This window comes from Anarrhichthys ocellatus, unplaced genomic scaffold, assembly GCF_004355925.1.
Source record: "Anarrhichthys ocellatus isolate YVR2014 unplaced genomic scaffold, GSC_Weel_1.0 scaffold38, whole genome shotgun sequence".
NCBI lineage: Eukaryota > Metazoa > Chordata > Actinopteri > Perciformes > Anarhichadidae > Anarrhichthys > Anarrhichthys ocellatus.
Genome location: NW_022280068.1, coordinates 3,975,250 through 3,997,529, shown reverse-complemented (window position 1 = coordinate 3,997,529; position 22,280 = coordinate 3,975,250). Strand labels below are relative to the sequence as shown.

The following is a 22,280-nucleotide window of genomic DNA, read 5'->3' as shown; positions in this document are numbered from 1 at the left end:
ATATATATACACATATGAATATGAATATATATACACATATGAATATGAATATATATACACATATGAATATGAATATATATACACATATGAATATGAATATATATACACATATGAATATGAATATATATACACATATGAATATGAATATATATACACATATGAATATGAATATATATACACATATGAATATGAATATATATACACATATGAATATGAATATATATACACATATGAATATGAATATATATATATATATATATATATATATATATAGTCGTTCGTAGCATGAGTTTTTGTCAGCAGCCATCACTAGAACATTCAGGGTGGTAATTGCATATGTACAACAAAAACATAATTTACATCCCAGAGCTCGAGGCTGTGGGTCAGAAGTCATATGTAGTAGATTTGTTGGGGAAGTGTTGTTGATGAATGCTGGTGTGTTATCTGAGCCTCTTCTCTGCTGAATAGATGGACATGTAGTAGTCATTGCTGCCTACCGCCAAGTGGGGCTGGAGGGAGACAAAGACAGTCTTGTTAATCACAGGTTGAATGATGTGTGTGCGTTCACAAAAACTAAAAAGAGGGTAAAGTGTGTACTGTAGCAAACACAATATGTTGAGAAAATACCATTTAGAATACAGTCCATGTCATTATTTTCTTCACAAATGCAGTGATAGTCTAATGAAGTTTAAAAGCATGCTAATGTAAATGTGAAAGTTAGCTAATGCTAGCTTCAGTGGTAATGAGCAAAAGCAAAAGACCGAAGACCCTGAGCACAGAAAATAATGCGTTTGCTTTCTTTTTTTGGTTTTAATATTGTTCCTATGTTTTTCACTTCCTTATTCAATGTCAATGGGGATATATTGATTTCAGTGGCATTTAAAATACGATTTGGCTATTGAATAATGTGACTAATGATTTCAAATGGCTCTTATACACAATGTTTAACCTTACAGATTACAAATTTGACTGTTTTCTGAGTGCATCTTACTTTTAGACCAGGCGACTAGTCTAAATTGAAACTTATGTTCATCAGGGAAATACGTTGCTGGCAACATCCCGAACCTGAAATATTTAATAACAACTGGCCCAGATGTACGACTGCATGAACACTGCTGTGGCCAGTAAATTGAAGTGTTAGTTTACCCAGTGAGGATGGAAGGCTAAACAGCTGATGGCCCCAATCCTTTGTCCCATGAAGCCGTCATAATACTTTATGTTGCTGATCACATCGCCGTTAGAGTTGTAGACCGCTATGAACTGGTTCATCGACCCACTGGAGAGCAGAGGATGAGAGACAGAGAGATAACATAATATCAATCATACGCTGGGTGTACTGCACGTCAAACATGGGAGAGAAAACACTTTAGATCAGACTAAGACAATGGATCACCGCATTTGTTTTCCTCACTTGCCCCTCTGGGCGTCCGTAGAAGACAGAAAAAGGAAGAATGACCGGATCTGACCTTAATATTGTGGACACTTGAGTTTTTTTTGGGTGCTAAAACTTGCATCTACACATACGAACTCACCAGGCGAACAAGTTGGCCTGTGGGTGTATGTCCAGGGCTGTTAACCCCTTCACTGTCTGCAGCACGTTGATGGAGTCTGGCGCCCGCGGCTCAAAGAACCGAACATCCCCGTTAACACTGGGGAGGAAACAACAAAGTTAGTACAGGCATAAAAAAATCAGTGTGAGTCTTAACAGACAAAGAGAGAGCATACCTGACACTGATAATATGTCCGTCAGTCTCCTTCTGTAGATGAGCTTTGACCACCCAGGCTCCGTGCTCCCTGTAGGTCATCACCCGACTGCAGAAACACACAAAAGACAGAACAAATGTCAGCTAAGGTAACATTTAACAGCGTGTTTCTTCTCTGACAGGAAACACAGGAAAATAACACCGGAGCTGTGAGCCTGTGAACATCAGCTTCAGTATGCTCAGAGAAAACAAATTAAAAACATGAATACAACAATTATAAAGGTGTATCATGAAAACATACTTTGACATTGAATAAGGGAGTGAAAAACATAGGAACAATAATGAAACCAAAAAAAGAAAGCGATGATTATTAAATGATCTGGTTCAACCTTAAAAGGAATTAAAATGGCTACACCAAAAGAGTTGGATTTTATAACACAAATAAACTATGGCCTAAAGTTTCCTAGAAGACTGGAATCATTTGGAGGACTTTTACTTTGGAATGATGAAGTCTGTGCTTTATTTTGAATTGACATACAAGAGGAATTAAACAGTGTCTGGAGCCATTCCTCTTGTATGTCATGCAAAATAGGGCGATAACCTTCTAACCAAGTTAAAGAAAAGCTCAAAGTGAAAAGAAAAAACAGCAGTATAAAGTACAAACGCATGTCTCTTGCTGCTGTAACATGTAATAAAGGTGAAAAACCACTGGGTGGCATCATGGGACCATGACTGAAATAAGCAACCATCTATCGGAGAGACTGAAGTGGTATTACAGCTAAAAACTAGAACCCTACGATCATCTTTTTAGAACTGAGCTGTATTTGAACACCCAATATCCATAATGCACTCTATTAAACTTGATCAAATACATCCTGACTACTGGTGTAACAGGAAGTGGATTTAATCCCCAGAAATATCAAGGACAAACACTAAACATGAATTTACAACAATCAACAGTAATTTCAGATTGTAAGAATCTATTTGTAAACGGCTGCACACACAAGGCATGTAAAACAAAGAATATTCCACACATGATGACCTGTGTGTGTCTGTCTCCTGGTCCAGGACTAATCTCAGGGGGAGCAACATAGTTGTTGAAAGATGTAACTCCATGCCTGAGGGGAACTATTAAATTACTTAAAGATTTATGGGCCACTCTATGGTTTAACTGCTTTGTTTTTGCCCTTTGGGACTGAAATTAAAATAATATTTAACCAACTGGGGCGATACGGTGCCACCAGGGTCCATTAAAAGAGGTGGCTACCCCCAAAGGGAGATTTACAGCACGCTGTATATAATAAGTATAGATTAGAGAGGTGAATAATGTAGGACGATGTAGGAGTTAATGCCCACATAAACTGCTGTGTAGGTGTATTTAAATAGTGGTCAGACAGTAAAAGAAAAAAGAGGTGGGAATTTAAATTGTAAATGAATAATCAATGTAACCTTCTGTGCAATAAAACAATGATATGGTCAGATTGAGAGAGAGAGAGAGAGAGTTCTACCATTCATTTGGACCCATCCTCCTGTCGAATACGCGTACGGATCCGTCACCAAGACCGGCTACGATGAGTGAACGCTGGGAATCACAGGAAAGGCTGGTCACACAGCTGTCTGCTCCGGTTGGGATGTCCTGGTGGACATACAAACACAAGAATCCCCATCAATGGCTTGTAAAGCAAACTACCAAGGTACCACTGTCAATACAACAACTCATTACACATTAAACCTTCTTTGAAATCATCAATCATGTGCTCTGTTTAGTGTTTGAAGCTGGACCCAGCATCAATATGTAGCCACAGGCGAGGTTGGGCCATTTGTGTTTGTATTAGTCCATCCATCAAGACCATGATTAGCGCACTAGGGACCATTAGATGTGTTAAAAACAAAGAAAAAGAGGAAACTGCACTAATGATAGTAGCTCTGCCACAGACTTCCATTAGTGTCCTAAAACAGAGTACAAAGTGCACAATAAATCGAATGTATCGCAGACTTATTCATGTTTTAGTATTTATCATTTATTATTATATCATTCATTTTCCCTGATTTTAGCTTGGACCAGTTTAACTTGAAGTGTGACCACCTTTTATACAGAAATACATACATTCAGCGTGCTGCTCCACCTTCAGTCCAGCGTTGAATTACATGTTGTAAAGTCAAATGCTATCCAACACTACAAAAGAATATTTTCCTTTTCAAGGATTCCAATATTGCACATTATTCTGATAATGTTGACGACATCTTAAGAAGGATCAGCATTCTGAGCTCTACTTTTTAGCTTCAGCTTTACTTATGCTGTGTTTGAAGTTTAATGCTATTGTAGCGGTGTACAGAACGGTCACAGTGGCTCAATTTGGTGCTACACATTTAAGATGTTCTGCAAAATGCGAAAAATACCGGCAAAGCAGCGAGGCAAAGCTCTGCTCCCGGCCAGAGGAAGAGCCGCTGCTGTTGAGCTCTCCATCTCCCACCAGAGCGCAGAACCTTCGTGCCGTAAATCGCTTTGTCCGATTTCGCATTGATTCGGATCCGATGACACGCATCCAGAATAACAATATAGAAATAGCCAATCTTCTCGCTGATGGTGTGGTTTACTTATATAGGTCATATAGAGCTATCAGTATTACATTGAGACTGTTTCATAACCAGCTAAATCCTGTTGTAGTAGCTTTAAGCTGATAAATCAAGTCAATGGATCTTCGAAGTAATCTTCTGGGGACTGACACACAAACCCAATCAGAATTTAAGCCACGGCAGTGGCAGGGTCATATTTCAAAATGAGTCATAACTTCATCAAATGCCTCTACTTAAAAAAGTTCACCTGTTTTATTGAAGAGCATTTTTGGCGGCAACTCATTGAGTTTTGGTAACAGAACCTGGCTGCAAAACCCAACTCTTTTCAGATTGTTCTTTACAGAATAAATCAAACTGGAGGAGAGACTATAAGGAAAGTAGACAGCAACCATTTGCCAACACAATAAAACCTCAATTTGTTAGTCCCTTCATTGTTATAGGATTGATTCATCAAACACAAGGATCTTTAGAAACTGACTTACAAGGCCTGAATGTCACGTTTCTCACCAGCAAATACACAGTTCCAAGTTCCAGCTGTATTCATTGTGAGCTTTTGGAGAAAATCAGACTTGCAACCAGATGCACCGAGTACAATACCTGGACCTTCATCTCCCTGTCGGTGTCCCAGATCCTTACGACTCGGACATCTCCAGACGTCATGAGGAGACCCGTCTCCTGCTCCCAGTCAACGACCATGCCTGCACCTACAGCACACGATGACACAGCAGTTTCAATGCAGATGAACATATATGAACACATAAACCAGTGCTGTGTGTTGTTATTGGACCGATATCAGGTCCTTCAAATAAAACCAAACAGAAGACGTAACATTTTTTTTAATAATAATACTGAAGAAAGTTTCAAAAGGTGCCCAATAGCTGAAATATGAGCATAAAATATTAAATTACTGAGAATAATTTGTGTGAATATGTGAACAGCAGTATTAATTTACGTTTTTTTAACCGAGTAAATTTTATTCATAAGTGAACTCAAACCCACACAAACAGCTGTTAAAAACACCGAGCATGTGTTGATCCCGCTAATACACAACACACACAATCTGTCGGGGTTTCAGAAGGCTCATGCTGTCACATGTAGCAAGTCAAATGATGGATTAGTGCAACGCAAAGAATTGAGCCGAGACTGCAAGTGAATAAATAATAACTTTTTAAGTCAACTTATAAAGTTATATATCAAACATTGTCACAAAGTCAATGTTTCTGATAAACGTCCCTTATTCCTTAGTGTATAAACGTGCAGTTTATGCAGATGGAAGCATTGTTTAGCATTTTGCATCCTTCCCATCGAGACGACCAGGGGGAGACGCAGATACTGACCCTGGAGCAGAGCCTGTCAGCAGATTCTGGCTTAGATGAGTCAAATGGCACTCAAGTGACAAAGTGAGGAGGGAAGAAGCTGAAGACAGCAAGACTCTTCGGGTGTTGGCAGTCATAGCAGGAATCAAGCGGGCAGTGCCATGTCACACTTGCCCTGCTGGCTCAGTGATGCCTGGCAGAGGCCTGTGCCTGCAGCCTAAGGACATCCTTACGCTTAAAATAAAGTGTTGATGTATTTAAGATTAGCGTCTGAAACGCCCTGGCACCACAACTGTCTAATGTTGGACGTCTGTTACCGGGCACGATCTCCCGGGAAAATGAAGGCTCCATTCACGGCAAAAAGTAAGTGAGTTAATCATTTGGCACAACCAAAACAGGAATAGGAAAATGCTTTTGTTTTCCCCTGATATCTATCGGTAGCTATCTCCAGGTGGGCCAACCTGAATAAGTGTGGAAACAATAGCTGGCAAGTTGATGAAGGCGAAGAAGAAGAGGCATTCACTCAATGAAGAGAGCTCCAGGACTTGAGAGGTTTTCGAACAGCCATTCAGTTGGCATTCAATCTACTAGAAGTAATAAAAGGTTGTCTTTGCGACAGTAACGCCAACAATAAAAACATTCAGAAACGCTAAGGGAACAGACGAAAAGGTGTCCGTTTCCACTTTCAGCTCACTTTATTCATTCTTCACACAATCCCTTTTGTTTGTATCGTACCACAGAGGGCAACACTCACTATGAATGTCTTTGAGGAGGCATGGTCTGAAAGTGTGCACCCTTATCCCCATCTGTACAATTCATCACATCCTGCCCCCTCCATCAGTGAAAACCCTCTGTAGGTGAACAGATCGCGTGACAAAGCTTCGACCACTTTTTGCTCGTTGCATTGCTGTTGGGCCCATTAACACTTACAAGCTGGCGAGTAGCTGAGTTGTTGAAAAATGATGCAAGTGAGCAACCTACAACATCCTCCAACAAGCTAGAAAGGCTACAGAAACAGCATCCTTTCCCCTCCTCTTTAAAGTCATTACGCCATGCTTCATCTCCTCCCCTTCATCCTCCTCCTCTCTGAGTCACTTCCTCCTCCTGTTTTTTCACAATCGATAATCAGCTCCAGCTCACCCACATATGTCACCACCTTGCTTCATACATTCTTAAACCCAGTGTCTTTTCATCCTAATTGGCTCGTTTCACACAATTTTGAAGTGAAGAGCGAAGGAAAAGGACTCCATCTCTTTGCTCTTCGCTCTACAACAATAGTGAACCTTTGCATCATTTGTGATCCTGTCCAACTCCGTGTGCCTAATTTATGAGTCGATCACTTTCTTCCACTCAACCATCTGTGTTGGGCTTTCCACTGTGCTACTTGGCTTGGGTTGTCGGGAGAACCCAGGCCCCAGGGGGCGGCTTCACATCCTTCACTGTGACGTCATCGTGCTCGCTCAGGCGGCACGCCGTCACACTGCCGGTAGCGCAGGCACATGGGAAAACCACTTTCACAGGACTGCGCTCATTTAGTGACACGATCGCAGTCACACGCTTGATGCTGGCTCATTTTAGAAGCTGTGAGAAGAGAGGGGGCATTCCCTTTGAAGCTGGCAGCTCTGGGATGAGGAAATCTGGGTTACAATGAGAGAGGGGAGGAGAACGGAGATTCCCCCAACACATGAAGGCGTGTGCATGTATTTCCTCTAAAATAAGGAGCACACGTGACACCAAACCTTCGCAGGATTAAGATTCAGTTTGATCCGTCTTTATGTTCCCGTGTCATCCCATCCCATGATGAGAAATCAATCGTGGATAAATATAAAGTGCATGAGTGAAGATCCCCACAAGACTAAGTACTGTAATGGTCTAATTGTCTCTGTGTTTTTGTTTCTATCTTAAGCATTGCCAGATGGACCTGCTCAGTTGCCCTGGAGCACAAATAAGATGCTGGGCCCCTACAGACCCTTTCTTCCTTCCACTGTTTGGTTTGTGGTACAAGGTGCACTTAATGTGGGATGTTAAGGTGGACCGGCTATTCTCATTTCAGTGACTAACCGCTCCTCTGAGACTTGCTCAGCGCAACACGGACCCTTGGCTGCCAGGACTAACAACTTTTCTGGCGGAAACGCTGCAGTTGATGCTGTGCTTCAATGGTGCATAAGAAATGGTCCATTATGTTTGCACAAACCAGTTGACACACAGTAAGCCTTGGGCTTATGGGCTCCTGGAGTTCTGGGGGTCAGGATACTTGCCCCCTTAGCCCATTTCAGCCTTTCCATTCCTCTCTGGATCTCCATCCAGCCCTTCTTCTCACACCAAACTCACTTCATCCCAACTCTTTACTTCATTATTTTCTCCTCTTCCCTTCTCTACTCCCAGCAGAGAACTCAAATCAAAAGCAGTTTGCTGGGAGTTCAGGGGGTCATAGCTCACAAATCTGCAACCTTAAACCCCACCCTTCAGTTTTATATCACACGGTCAACACTCAGCTCAGCTGCTCGAACCGGGATACAATTCTGCCTTAGAGGAAACCTTTGTGGGCCTGAGCAGGTCTTAGCTACCCACACAGAAATCAATAGGGACATGGAGAATAGGGATGTGAGAAGGAGCAAAGTAGTGTGGGCAATGTTTCCTCATCTGTACATCTTACCACCTTACAGAGGTGGAGGTATAGATAGCTTAGATTTAGATTCTCACTTCATGCCTAGTCTCTTTCACTTGATTCTTGAGATCAAATGTTCTCCCAGTAATGGTAACAAGTAATGGTATTGTTCACTGAATGGCTTTTCCTTTGATGAATCTTAAACAAGGGGGGGAGCTACTTTTAACACCACTAACAGTCGTGGTAGATCATCTTGTTCCTGTGCCAGTGAGCCAGCACAATCTAACCTAATTTTAGACATATCTATCTATTCCTTTGCATAAGTACCATAGTTTCACTCCTCTTTCTCTCTGGAAAAGACGCTGTCCTCTCCTTATTCTATGCGGTTATCCTCATTGATGAACTAGCTCTCCCCCACACTGCAGCTCATTAACCCAGTGCTGCGGCCTTTCTGGTTCTTCTCCCCCCTGAGAGTCATCCCCTCTCTTCCCTGCATCATGTTTGCTTTGAAAAGGTCCTCCAGGACTCCGGTAATAAACCGTCTCCAGGATTACCAGGGCCTTGCCCGGCATGCATGTGCCTCTAAGAGAAGGTGATGTTATCTATGTAAATGCTCTGTCCGGCCGTGCATGATCAGTTGGTCATCATAACCTTTGAAGGCCGAGGCTTGACATTTGGGGAGGTAAAAAGCTTTGACCTGCCTTGTTGACAAAGACCTTGTGAAATGAGGCATAACCTACATGACATTAGCACTGTCAATAATCTACTTGGTGTTATTCTTAGATCTTCCCAGTAAATGCTGAAGGCCAAAAAATTGTGTGCCTTGAGGCTTTTTGTCTCATTTCCCTGAAACCTCCAAGTCATGTGCCTCTCTCTAACTTCATACTGAGACCCGAGCTCTGGATTTAGCAAGTTCTCAGAGCCCCAATGTTAACAAGGCAAAAAGGCAGTGCAGCCAAATATAGTACAGGACACATCGTCTGCCTTTCTAAAGCCAAAGAAGAGAGGGCTGCCCGACTTTCACTTATGCAACCAAAAGAAAAGGGACGTAGAGGAAAAACCCTAATATTGAGCGACTGCAGGGGTAGGAATGAGTCGAGGGACGGAGGTAAATGAAGAACATTATTAACAGTATTATAATCAGAATTTAATAAGATTGACTCTCAATCTAATCTGTAGAGATGTGAAGTGTGCTGTTCTGTGCAGTAGCCGCAGGAATAGTTTCTCCAGTCTCTGCCAGCCATGGTCCCCTAATTTCACCAGTTCCCCTGGAGTTTAACAGGCAAATCCCTCCAGCGAGACGGACTGGGTGGCTCTATGCTATTAGAATCACAAAGCACTGACACACTCCCAATTATGGAGTCTGTTTGAAGAAAGACCTCTGCCTCACCAAAGGCAAAAGCCAAAGGTAAAAGCTCCTTCTTTAAATAAGCATCTACTTGAATGTTGTTTGGTTTGTGGATATAAGCCAAATTGCAAATTTTCACTGCAACTGGACAGATCGCCCAAAACAGCTATTGTACAATAATAGCATAGCAGCAGTATCTGGGCACGGCAGGTTTGTCCGGTTGGGGCGTTCTCCACAAGTGTAAGAAATAGACCAGACAGTGTGTTTGTCCTCTCTAATGTAAGCTGCAAATGTTAGCATGTACCTACAGTATAGGGCGACCAGATGAGAATGGGTGAAATTAGGCAAAGGGGAGTCAAGGGTGGGCATGGCCTCCAGTACATTACATACAGTGTCAACAAACAGTATTAATAATAATAATAATACTAGTATTCTTTCCTGCAGACTTTGCAAAACATCTGGATATCGTAAGGCTGCAATGATCCATGGATAGTTCCCTCCCAACTTTTCCAAGTAACTGCAGTGACGTTTTTGCTTTTTGACTGGATGTTCATCGGGCTCCATGTCAGTGATGGATGTTTTAATTCCCCTCTGTAAATGTTTTAATTCAACAACGTCATAGCTACGCATAGTTATTCATCAATTCGCTGCACTACTGAACACGGCACAAAAAACCCTCTACCAGCCATAATTTATGTAAACTGGAGACATAACAGTACCCAGCTGTAGGAAACAGCAAAATAATGTTTTACAACGATGAGTATTTAATGTTTTACTATGCTATAACTATTTAAAACCTTGGATTCAGGACAACTGCTTGTAATTTGGGACTGTCCCAAATTGTTAAGTGCGTCTGGTCACCCTACTGCAGTATTAACATAATGTTACTCTGAAAACGTACAGTTTGAAAAATACAAACAAGTATGTGAAGTTGTGATCAAGAATTGAGTGTTAACTTTGCCGCCATTATCAATGTAAACTGCACACAGTTAGTGTCATACTAGAATTGAAAGCTAGACAGGTATAACAACAGTAATTAAAGGGAGCAGAGCTTAGCATTGTATTAGTTACAAGAACAGCGTGTCCTACTTTCAACTTTGGGAGGACTGCCAGGGATGAAGTGATGGAGCATCACCGGACAAATGAAGGGATTAGGGGTCAGGGGATAAAAGAAAACAAAAAAAGAGGCACACTGCCGGCTATTTAGTGCAGCACCTTAGCTCTGGTGTGAAAGAGTAGAGAAGAGGATGGCGTCACTCACCTCCTTGTTTACTCCTGTCAAGATAGATGGAGACCCTTCTGGCCATACCTGCGAGCAGGGGAAGGGGGCAAACGGAAAGAGGGAAAAAGGCAGGGAGGAAGGAGAGCAGCAATGCAAGCGACACATTAGCAAGGACCCCCCCATGCATGCGGACCAACACAATCTTACACACACTTAAAAGTAAGACTTCAGGAGTATACGTCACATGCAGTCAAACAGCAGAGGGATGAACAAGGCTGCTTTTTCTCATAGTGGCATCTCCAAAATGATTAACAGTGATATGTGCGGATCAAAGCGCGAGGGAGGCAAGAGCTGACTCTCTGCCTCTGCATTACAAACAGCGGCTGTGGAGGCTGCACAGGGTGCACAACCTCCAAGTCTGCAGGACACCGAATATTTTCTCCACAGACTACAAAGCAGGCAGGGTGGAGTCGCTGCTTAACTCTGTGTGTATATGTGCAAAAGACATCGTGAAATAATTCAACTGGGTTGAAGGTGTGTGTGATTAAATAAATCCATTAATTTGATCACACAAAATGACGAGATTTGTTCTGGAGGTCAAAAAGAAAACTGCTTGGTTGCCTTGTTCAGCCTCTCTCGAGACGAGGGAAAAAACACAAAACAATGTCAGAGAACCAGAAAAGTAACAACAAGCCAGACAAACACAGTCTACAGAGATGGTTCACTGATGAGGAACAGTACAAAAGCCTGTTGTTGTACAACAGGGATGGGATGAGTGAGGACAGGTGGTGTAGGGACTGGTGTGTGTGTGTGTGTGTGTGTGTGTGTGTGTGTGTGTCCGCGTCTTCTTGAGAAACGTTCAGTCTTGTAGCAACAACAACCTACAGAGGTAGAGTCGTTTTTTGGCAGCACAAAGACATACTTGTGTAATATTTCATTGGGTTTTACATTATTAATGCCACTGAGGCAATGCTAAAAATCGAAAAGTTTCCCAACAGAATATAATTACAGTACTTTATCTGGAAGACATTCCAAGCAATGGTAATATCACTTAACTGAATATTGGGTCAGTAGGGAAAGTGGTGTATGACTGCAATAGGGGAAACTGTGTGTGTGTGGGTGTGTGAGAGTGAGAGAGAATAAGAGAGCAGATGTTTTTGAAGTTTCTTGCCAAGTAAAAAAAGAACACCACAAGTTGAAGCTGGACTCTTCAGTAAAACTTTACTAGGAAAGCTCTCGGTGGAGTGGCTGTTCAAATAAAAATTGATGCCTCCACTGTAGTCTGAATGCAGAGCCAACACTGTCACTAAAAACACATCCAGGAAAGCAAGCACATCATTAAATGTTACAGTCTGAGTGAAAACAAGGCTGTGGCTCACTGCGGGAGAGTCCCCTTCAGGGGAAGAGTCTCTCATGGGAATTCAGATGGACAGTGATGCTAGTTAAGTGTGTCGCCTCTTTGGAGGTCCCAACAGTGCAGTGATACTGCAGCTTTGCAATGATGGAGACACATATGTGCACACAGTGTGTGGTCCACTCCTCTGCACAGAGTTATGAATTATGGAAGTGTGTCAACACAGAACGTAAACATGGCAACGTCCACAGTCCAAAATGATTCATTAAATTTAAGCAACAGAGACAACCCCCTGACCAAAAACCTACCATTTTAAGATTAATATTGTGTTTTAAATACACTTTGAATGTCAACTTTCCTCCATCTTTGTAAGATATGACAGATATTTCATGAATATCACATATGTGACAGAGTAAGACAGGCGAGGCTGAGAACTGGCCTTCAGTTTGTGTTACATTAGTTTTGAGTGATGGAACCTGACTCACAATCCAAAATATGCAACAGTGTGGAAGTTGAACTCTGGTTTCAGTTTCCATTTCATTACATCAGGTCAAATCAATTATTGTAAGGACCATATGTGACACTCTCCTGGATTTGGCTTCATGACAATGACATTTTCCTTCTTTTTTTTGCATCACTCTGGGCAATTTCAGCATCAAAATGTGTTACTATTAAAAGTCCACATCTATGGTAATGAGGACATATGCTTTGCTATTGCAGCGAGTGAGCATTATACTTTTGGCTGGGTTTGATAGGGTTAGTGATCTCTTCCAATGACTCCATAATTACTGTGCCCTGCGTTGAAGTTTTTGCCACTCAAAAACTCTCATTAGTGTCACCTTTTACTCCGAGAGTAAATTCTGACTTTAAAAACACCAAACTCTATGACAGATATCTGCTTATGGATGCAGAATCTGCAGGCAATGGAACCAGATTTTGATATCGGAGGCATTCTTGTTTACGTTTGTAGTCTGTGTCGCACGCAGGCAAACAGTCCGTGCATTGGTCCAAATGCGATCTCGGCTATGGTCCGACGATGATTTAACTTTTCATTAGCTTTTTGAAATAATTTATCTGCATTCATAAGCAGATGCATATCTGTTTAAAGAGATGAGCCGTAGACGTTGCCTCTCAATTCTAACTCCACTCTCATGTCTCAAGTTGCTAATCAGATGTTTTTTAGGCTTTATGCTGTTGTACCACAACGTCGTAGAGGGATCTTGTGGTTTTAACTTACATAAGCTTCTTTAAAGTAACAGAAATTAAGGATGTTTAATAATGGACTTTGTTTTTCATAGTGGTTAGTGGATTATAATTCCCATAACTGTGACACATTATACTCTTTTTATAATGCATTATAATGTTGTTATAAGTAGTTACTTGTAGTTACTTTTCTTTTAGTAAAATAAATTTATTTCAATATATTTAATGGTATTTTTGTATTTTACTTAAAGGAATACTTCAGCCACAGTAACTTATAACATTACAATGCAATATAAAAAGATTATAATGTATCAAAACTATGGGAATTATTATACACTATGATCCATTGAGTGACCATTAATCATGATTATGATACTTGACCTACTAAGTCATTGTTAATAAGTGTACAACTATGATTATATAGTGCTACAAGCAGATTATAACACATAAGTATATGTATGTTTATAATGCAATAAATAGAAAGTGTTACTTCACTGTCTGCTTATATAGTCCACAAAGCTACTGCAGTTAAAAGTTGAGGCACTCAAAACTGATGCCATCTGGCTGCTCTGTGTGTGTGGAGGAGTGGACGTGTGACTGGGAGGGGTGAACAGTGGGGCAGTCGGCGAGTTACTACAGGCATGTACAGTGGGAGTATGGGTGGGTGGACGGTAAAATAGAGTGTTGATCTTTACTGTGAGCGCTGGTGGTGGGCTGACCTCTGGTAGTGGGCAGCATGTCCGAGAGGCCCTGCCACGCCGTCACCATCTCTGGGTTCTTCTGGTCGGCAAAGTTCTTCCAAATACGTAGCGCTCCATCGTCTGGAGAGGGGATGGGTGTGGGGGGGGGGGGGGCATAGAGGCAGAGAGATACAGAGAGGGAAGTTAAGAGTCAGAAAACAAATATGGATAAAGAGATACAGTGAGGAGCAAAGGCTAAGGCCAGAAGGAGGTGCAGCACACTCTTTTGTATTCTTAATGGATTTGGAAGTGCATGGTGAACATGTGCAGGAGATTTAATGAAAACCTTGAAGACTTTTTCAAAGTATGCAACACACAGAATGACTTGAAAATGAACACACACAAACACACACTTCTCAAAAGAATCAATAGAGAATGTAGAGCAGCATCTTAAAAGGCTTATTGCCTGAAAGCGTCTCTTCAGTATGAAACAAAGTGAGGAGTCTCTAACCTTACAAACCTGTCTGAACAGCGTAGCTACAGTAAGACACGGAGCTAAACATAAAACATGTCCATGTACTCTTAAGAGAGCGCTATTGCAACCCGTAAAAGCCTCCACTCGATTTACATTCCGTGTTTTACTCTTTTAACGCTGTACATTTTCTACACGTGCACATTACATTTTGATGAGATCTAAATGTATTAACCCCAGGGCTTTATCAGGTTTAAATAAATGTGCATTTCTGTGTGTCTTAATCTAGAATTGTTTTCTACAGTTCCTCTGGGTTGCGATGGTAAAAGCCATGGGGGGGGGTAATTGCTTTGTTCTGTTGATGAATGATGATGAATACACACGAGTGCAGCTTTGGGCGTGTGTGTGTTTTCGTGGGTGAGAGTCAAGTGTTTAAGGCTCGTTGCCACTACAAATGAGTCTCGTTGAGATTTCCACTGTGCTGGTGGGCGCACACATTTAAGCTGCTCACTCAAGGAAAATATTACAAATGATGAACTTTAATCTGTACTCGTTGCAGTTCTCTGAGTCTTCTGCATGAGTGTGTTTCACACCTGTTGCAGTGAGCAGTAATGAACAGTCGTGTCCGTTCAGGTACTCCATGGCTGTGATGCGAGTGTACCGAGGGTTTCCGTTGTAGAAGTAGTCCAACCTCTCGCCCTTCTCCCAGTCCCAGAAACTACAGCAAACACACACACATGCACTCTAATTAATGATTCGATCTGTTTTACATGTAAGACCGTCGAGTATGAAACTCAACTATTTGCAGAATGGTCTTCAAGCTGATTTGTTGTTTTTCATTCTGTGTTCTCTGACCAGATGCTGTCTTTGTCAGCCACAGCGATGCAGGTGTTGAAGGGGTGAAACTTCACAACAGATGGTACTCCAGGGTTGCGGTTGATGAATATTTGATCATCCAGACGGGAAACACCTGTAATAGGGGGGACAAGCCAGAATGGAAAAGGAGTTCTTGAAACTGGAAAATCCCAGGTTAGATTTCTGTTGAACCTGTGAAATCTTTCAGCTTTGACACAAGAGGCTCTTACAAAAATTTAACAAAAATAATCTTTTCTACCCTTTTGAGAGTATGTACTGCTTCCAGAATATAGCCACAACCTCACACTCCGAGTCCAACACTGAGGAAAGCTCTCATCTCTTGCGTACTCTGCTTTTGGATATTACCAAGTTATCCGTTGTTCATGGTAAAGATGTAAATATTTACTGTGAATACATGTTTTCCTTTTTGAAAAGGCCTCAGTAATTTCCTCAAACAGCTGGGTGCTGAAGTTTTTTATTTTGGACTGGGGAGTTTCACCTGTGGATTATTAGATTAGTTGTTGTGCTAGTGGGTATTTCAGGCAACAGGGTGGTGTATGTGGGACTAAGTTAAAACAACTACAGTGCCCATATTGATGGTATGAAAGAATATGTCATCCAGTCCAACAGTGCGTTTCATCTGTTTGTGGACAACAAAGGTGCTCTATGGCACACAAGACAATAGACGTAATGATTTTGGTCTTTTTGTTAACAATGAAGAATGCTCTGCAGCAGTATAGACTGTTTCTAAAATCCCTCCCTATTTACTAGATACCAAGGGTGAACCCGAATAGTCAAATATTCAACGATTTGCTCTCAGAAGCCTGATTCGGCTGTCAATCTCACGGTTGAATCGTTGCAGAGACGGGAATCAAAGAATACTTTATAATTCATAAATAACGATTAGGCCTACATTTGTTCATGAAAACACTCACATAAGAACATAGATTCAGCTGGGGGAGGCGCATTGGTCTATAAAAGCTGTTAGTCTTGCGTCTCTCTTATTAGAAATACATTTGTGATAAGTCAAAAACAAACGTAATCTAGGGTATTTGTAGCTGTATATATTGACAGGACAGAACTAAGTAGCAACCAGGCCTTTATAAGAGCATTTTAAAACCAGAACATGCTGGAATGAATGACTGCGTATCGATAAAAAGAAAGTTTTACAGCATTGTAAGGTTACAAAATAGTAATTGTAGGACTTGAGGCAAAGCAAGAGAAACAAAACATCCATGGTTCAAAGCCAGAAGAAAAAGTCTGTTAGTCTACCTCTTTGTCAGATTTTAATGGAGTATATAATACACTGCCAACGCACACAGATACCAACTAAAAAGAAATTCACTGCCTCACCATATGTTGTCATGGCAACAACACATGCCGTTACCACAAGCCTGTCCTTGGCTACCTGAGCACACTCTAGAGGCATAATGAGATGAAAAAAAAGTGAGGAGGAATCCATCATGAATTCATCACTGATGTGTTGGGGAGAAAGCTGAGGCCTTTGGTTAAAAGATGAGCAAGATCATCACCATCGATTTGCTTTTGTTCGTGCTGTTTGACGGCACATTCAATATGGAACTACTGAAACTACCCGAGGACTTTCAAACTGCGTGGTGATGTGTGTGCATTTCTCAAATCACAAACGACCAAATCAGGTTTACAAGCCAAAATATATCTTGACCACTTTTTTTTTTTCTTCTCATGTTTTTAGCTTCCCTGCCTCCGTCTCGCCTCCTCCGTCCTCAGCCTTCTTTGCCCTCCATCCCACCCTCCCTCCTCCTCCTCTCATCTCATTTCTCTCTGGAGTGAACAGACTGAATGAGGGCAACCCTACTATTTCTATCTCTTTCAAAAAAAACAAACTGTGAGTATAGAGGGGATTTCAATGATTTAGCAAGCGGACACGTGCGAGCGCAAGCCTCAGCTCTGACGCCAATCTCCTCGTGACTCTGCGTGTGTGTGTGCGGAGGGGGCTGCGAATGACGTTGGAGGTGTTAGCTATTCTGTTTGAGAGGCTCTGACTTCACCTGGGGAGTCTGTGTGTGTGCTGACACCCTGTGGCTTTATAGGGTGTGGGTTTCTGGGTTTAAGTTTGAGTGTGTGTGAGGGGAGTCCTGTGACTCATAAAGGGGACTATGGATGTCTCACATGTCTAAAACAAAGCTGCACCATCTACACCTACCGTGTGTCTCAGTCGGTCCTTTTCTGGACAGTCTGGATTTTTACCAAACTCTCATCAAGGCTACAAAAACATTCCATTAAACATGATCCTAGCAAAATGTCATTGCTCATGCTCTGTAATCTTAGCACTACATTTGACACTGCTGGTGACAGAGCTACTAATCAGAAAGGACTGTTCCAAAATGATAAGAATCCTATCCTCTAAGACAGGGACTATTTTCCCATGCGATTTGGGAAAATGTTGGTTTTGCAACAACCTCTGCAAACATGTAGTCCAGGCAAAATATTCTAACACTACTCATTAGCACAACATTTGCGATTAGACCAATCTGCTGAGCATGCTTGAGTCCCTCAAGGTTTCATTCTTGGACCGGTAGAAAAATAACCATCCGCCAAAATATTGTCTATTGGTAGCATTAATATAACAAGCCTATGGTATTTCACAAAATAACATTAGTTGAGTCCCACTGTGCACATCATGTCTGTGTGTGTGTGTGTGTGTGTGTGTGTGTGTGTGTGTGTGTGTGTGTGTGTGTGTGTGTGTGTGTGTGTCACTAACCCTTTTGTGTGATGCATCGGCTCTGTTTTCTCACGCGAGTGTTTCTCAAGAACCTCCATTGCCGCTCCATCCTCACCTGACTCTCCACGTCATGCTCCTCTGGGATCTGAAAGAGTGAATTCAAAAAAGGACGGAGAGAGATTCACCTGATCAATCCACTTGGAACATTTGTAGGAAAAAGCATATGATTTAAATACATTGCACCCTCATTGCAAATACAGTTTTATATAAAGTTTAAGATAAATACTTGGGTTACTCGAGATACAAACAGACTTTGTTGTGAGCAGTTAAGGTCTGAGGATTATCTTGAGTAACCAGGTCATCATTTCTGGAAAGAGACATTGCTCTTGAGTTTTTGAAATTTATTTTTCCGGTGCGTTGAGCTCCACAAGCCGAGTGCCATATTAGCGGCAGACATCTTTACAGCTGATCTCTTCAAAACTACGCAACTCACACTAAAACAATTTAGATAGGTACTTCGCACTATAGGTGAGAGGGAGAATATGTATTTCTGATTTTGGAGTGAACTGTTCCTTTAACACATGTATTGAATGAATTTCCCTCCGTCATTTTGAAACCTGCATGGTTTACATCGGCCAGCAGTCGTCTCCTTCTCTGCCTTTTTCTGGTGCGTTGCTATGTTACTTGGCTTGTTACTGCCACCAACTGCTGACAAGTGGAAAAGCTTAAAATCAGCAGAAATGTGTATCGCTTGTACCAGCGTATGCTTGTGTCAGTGCTACAATATACAAACCAATTGGGACCAATAGGGGTCGAAAACTTTAAAGGAAAGCTTCGACATTCCTTTCATCAATATAGTGGGAAATGTGATTATTTGATTTTTTTTTCATCCTGTAACAAGTGGGATTGTGTATGGAGCAAACAAATGAGATACAAGATGGTAATTAGTGAGCTCTAGAGGTGTTGGTGGGTGTTTTGACTTAACACAAAACACACAGACACAAGATGTCATGTTACAAATCATGTAAGCATATTCCTCGAAAGGTTGAAATACTCCTTTAAGCCTTAGACCAGTTCCAGGTCACCGCATGCTCTCAGACGGCACCAGTAGGTTTATTGATAATACAAATGTTACCAACTTGTCACATTACAGGCCTGATAACTTTGCTAACTACAATGTAAAGTGAAGCTCACACTGTTACTCAGGTAATGAGTCCAGTCATCAAGTTCACTTTGTTCAATTACATCTGATCACATCTGTTGAGCTGAGGGACGATATTAAAAAGTATTAACTTTGTGACAAAATGCCCCCCAGAGATTTGGTCCCAGCATTATTTTAATGACTCTCTTTTTAACATGACATTCAATATGCAGGATGTATAGGATTTTTCAGTTCAAAGTATTAAAAGCGTAAATTAAAACTTTATATTACTTTGCTATTATGTGCATATTTGACAGATGAATAAATAAACAGAGTGTAAACAACGGAGAAAAAAGTGTGTGTGTGTTTAAGAGCTGGTTGCCAGTGTGTGCTTATTAAGCACATTTCTACAAGGTATCCAACACCCACTGAATGCTAAACAGCTTGACGCGCGCGCACACGCACACACACACACACACACACACACACACACACACACACACACACACAGTGTGTAATCAATATTCATGTATGTCCTTGCTCTGCTTATGTTGCTTTAAGGGAAACAACAAACATGTTAATACCTCTGAATGGAGATTGTGAGTGCTGTCAAGTCAGGTTCATCTGTATATCACATGCAGTGTCTCTAATTATGGTTCCTGACTGCGCCTGTGAGGAGGCAGCTATTATCACAGTAAAGAGTGTGTGTGTGTGTGTGTGTGTGTGTCTATATTGTAGTTCCCAGGGTTGTGGCCCTTCCCTGGTGATCCATTTTCCAATTCTGATCTAAATAGTTTTATCTCCTATGTTTATGAATTAAGAACAGGTGAAAAAATGTTTTTGCCGGGATAATTTTGTTTTGGTTGGTAAAAAAAAAAAAAAAGGTTTATCAGGAGGATTTTGAAAGAGCATGTTTGGATTTCAACTGGCAAAAAAGGTTTCTATATATTTCCAAAGAATGTAGTTGATCCTCCTGATGATCCAACGCTGTGTTCACACACACAGATACTGCTTAGTAAGCAGCAGTTCACTACTACATTGTTACTGCAGACAAAAAAATAATGTGATTGGTTTTCTCCTGGTCGTCGCTCACATAGCGCCAGAACTTATTTGCATGGACAGGGCTGACCCCATACTATTGGTCAACTGTGTTTGTAACCACTGCTCTTGCTCTCTCCTTAACTTTGTCTCTCTCAAATATTAACCTGTAGCTTTAAACATCTTTTTAAATCACACTCTCATGTGAATAGAGTCTTCACTGACCTTGCTCCTCACACACCCCTAAAGTTGTAGGTGGGGATACACTCTCTCTGAAACACCCACACACACATTTTGCTCTCATGCTGCTGACACAGTGATATGATAACCCGTGTGCAGACTTTGATACTCAGTCACACACACACACACACACATCTTTGTAATGGAGGGGAGTTTTATGGCAGCACTCAACATTTTGCCAACACAGCATTCTGATTCACGCTACGGCAAAACTCTTCTCCTCTCCGGCTGCTCTTTCACTCATTCTTCTCTCTTCCCATCCAGTCATCTCACTTTCATCTTGCCTTGCTCTTTATGAGTTTTACTTCACTTCACTTTCAACACCTCTGTTTTTCTCTCTCCCACATAGTCCTTCCACCTCTGTCTGTATTATCTCTTTTCAAATATAATATTTTCATCATCTATTACTTTTTTCTTTTTTGCTCTCTCTCTATCTCCTTCACTCCTCTATTTGCCCCAAATCTCTTTGTGTTGTAAATATTTTATTTGACTAAAATCTACTTTTCTCTTCACTTTCTTTCTGTATCAGCCACTTTGTCTCCAACGCACACATACATTTCATATACTTGTGTTCCTTATTATTCTTCCTCCAATCCCAAAACTTCTATTTTTTCATCTATTTGACCCTTAAACTTGACTCTTTTTAAAATAAATCCCCCCTTCTTTGTTAAATCTCAACAAAATGTGCTGACACCATTTGTTTTACCTCTTTTTTTGCAGGGAGGATGGCATGTTGAGGCTGTTATAACAGCCTGATTTAATATTACAAAACCTCTGCACCAACTACTGTGCACGGTAAAAAGCACTTCTTTTAATCTTAAATTTCCCTCTGGAGGATGTTAAGTCATGGATCTCAGAGAGCTCAATTATTCAGCTAAGCCATCTTGTACAAGCAGCAGGTACTATCTCACACTGCGAATGGTCCCTCACCTGCTGTTTCCCATACGCTGTTCTTTAACAGTTCATGTGAAAACTGATATTACCTGTCATAGTACTTTTGTGTTGCTTAGCAACCACCCTAAGCTGCTGTTAAAGAACTAGATTGCTTGGCGAAGGAAGAATAAGAATAAAATGTTTTTAAATTATTCATTAAAGAAAGTGACTAATGTGTATAAATGCAGGGATTTTATCAAAGCAATAACTCAACTAGCATGTTGTTTAAGCCTCTGCGTGGAGCCCAGTGAAGTAATACCTTGAGGTTCATCGTCAAATAAAACTAGAATCACCACCTCGCTGTTGTTTGCCTTCACCAACCAGTCAAGTTTACCTTCATGTCCAAAATGTCATCATTTTATCCTATTAGACATTTGTGTGAAATTGTCATAATAGGATATGAATTCTTGAGTTATTGCCAACTACAATTACCACCTTGCGTTTGTACGAATCCGCCTCCTTGAGAGCAAGAGGACTCTTGAGCCAAATTTAAAGAAATTCTCTCATGGCATTGCTGAGAAACCACGTTCACGAGAATGGGATGTACGGGCGGACGGACAACTCTGCGGTGGCCGACACAGAGGTATAGAACACACACACTCACACACAAACATATATAAAGGATCAGATGACTCACACTGGCGGGGCAGAGTGAAAGGTGAAGACAAAGATGGTAAAAAGTCATGATGGATGGAAAAGAGAAGAGAGACTGGGACACTACCTTCATGACAGGTTGAGCGAAATACTTGGCGCTCCAATCACACAGGCCCGTCTGGAGCGATGCACTGATGTAGTTCCTGTGACCGCCCGGCTCGTCACCATCCTCAGCTGCCTGCAAAACACACACACACACACACACACACACACACACACACACACACACACA

The 22,280-nt window shown here is 41.4% G+C and overlaps 1 protein-coding gene across 1 annotated transcript in view; it reads right to left on the bottom strand.

The window, feature by feature from the left end:
* Window positions 1-282: 282 nt before the first annotated feature.
* rptor (regulatory associated protein of MTOR, complex 1) overlaps window positions 283-22,280 on the bottom strand; it is a 177,898-nt gene continuing 155,900 nt past the window's right edge. The window contains 11 exon segments of the mRNA XM_031867108.1: window positions 283-509; window positions 1,147-1,276; window positions 1,533-1,649; window positions 1,726-1,812; window positions 3,212-3,339; window positions 4,878-4,984; window positions 14,051-14,152; window positions 15,077-15,201; window positions 15,339-15,453; window positions 18,082-18,187; window positions 22,116-22,226. Coding sequence (XP_031722968.1) covers window positions 441-509; window positions 1,147-1,276; window positions 1,533-1,649; window positions 1,726-1,812; window positions 3,212-3,339; window positions 4,878-4,984; window positions 14,051-14,152; window positions 15,077-15,201; window positions 15,339-15,453; window positions 18,082-18,187; window positions 22,116-22,226 — 1,197 coding nt within the window. The 3' untranslated portion in view covers window positions 283-440.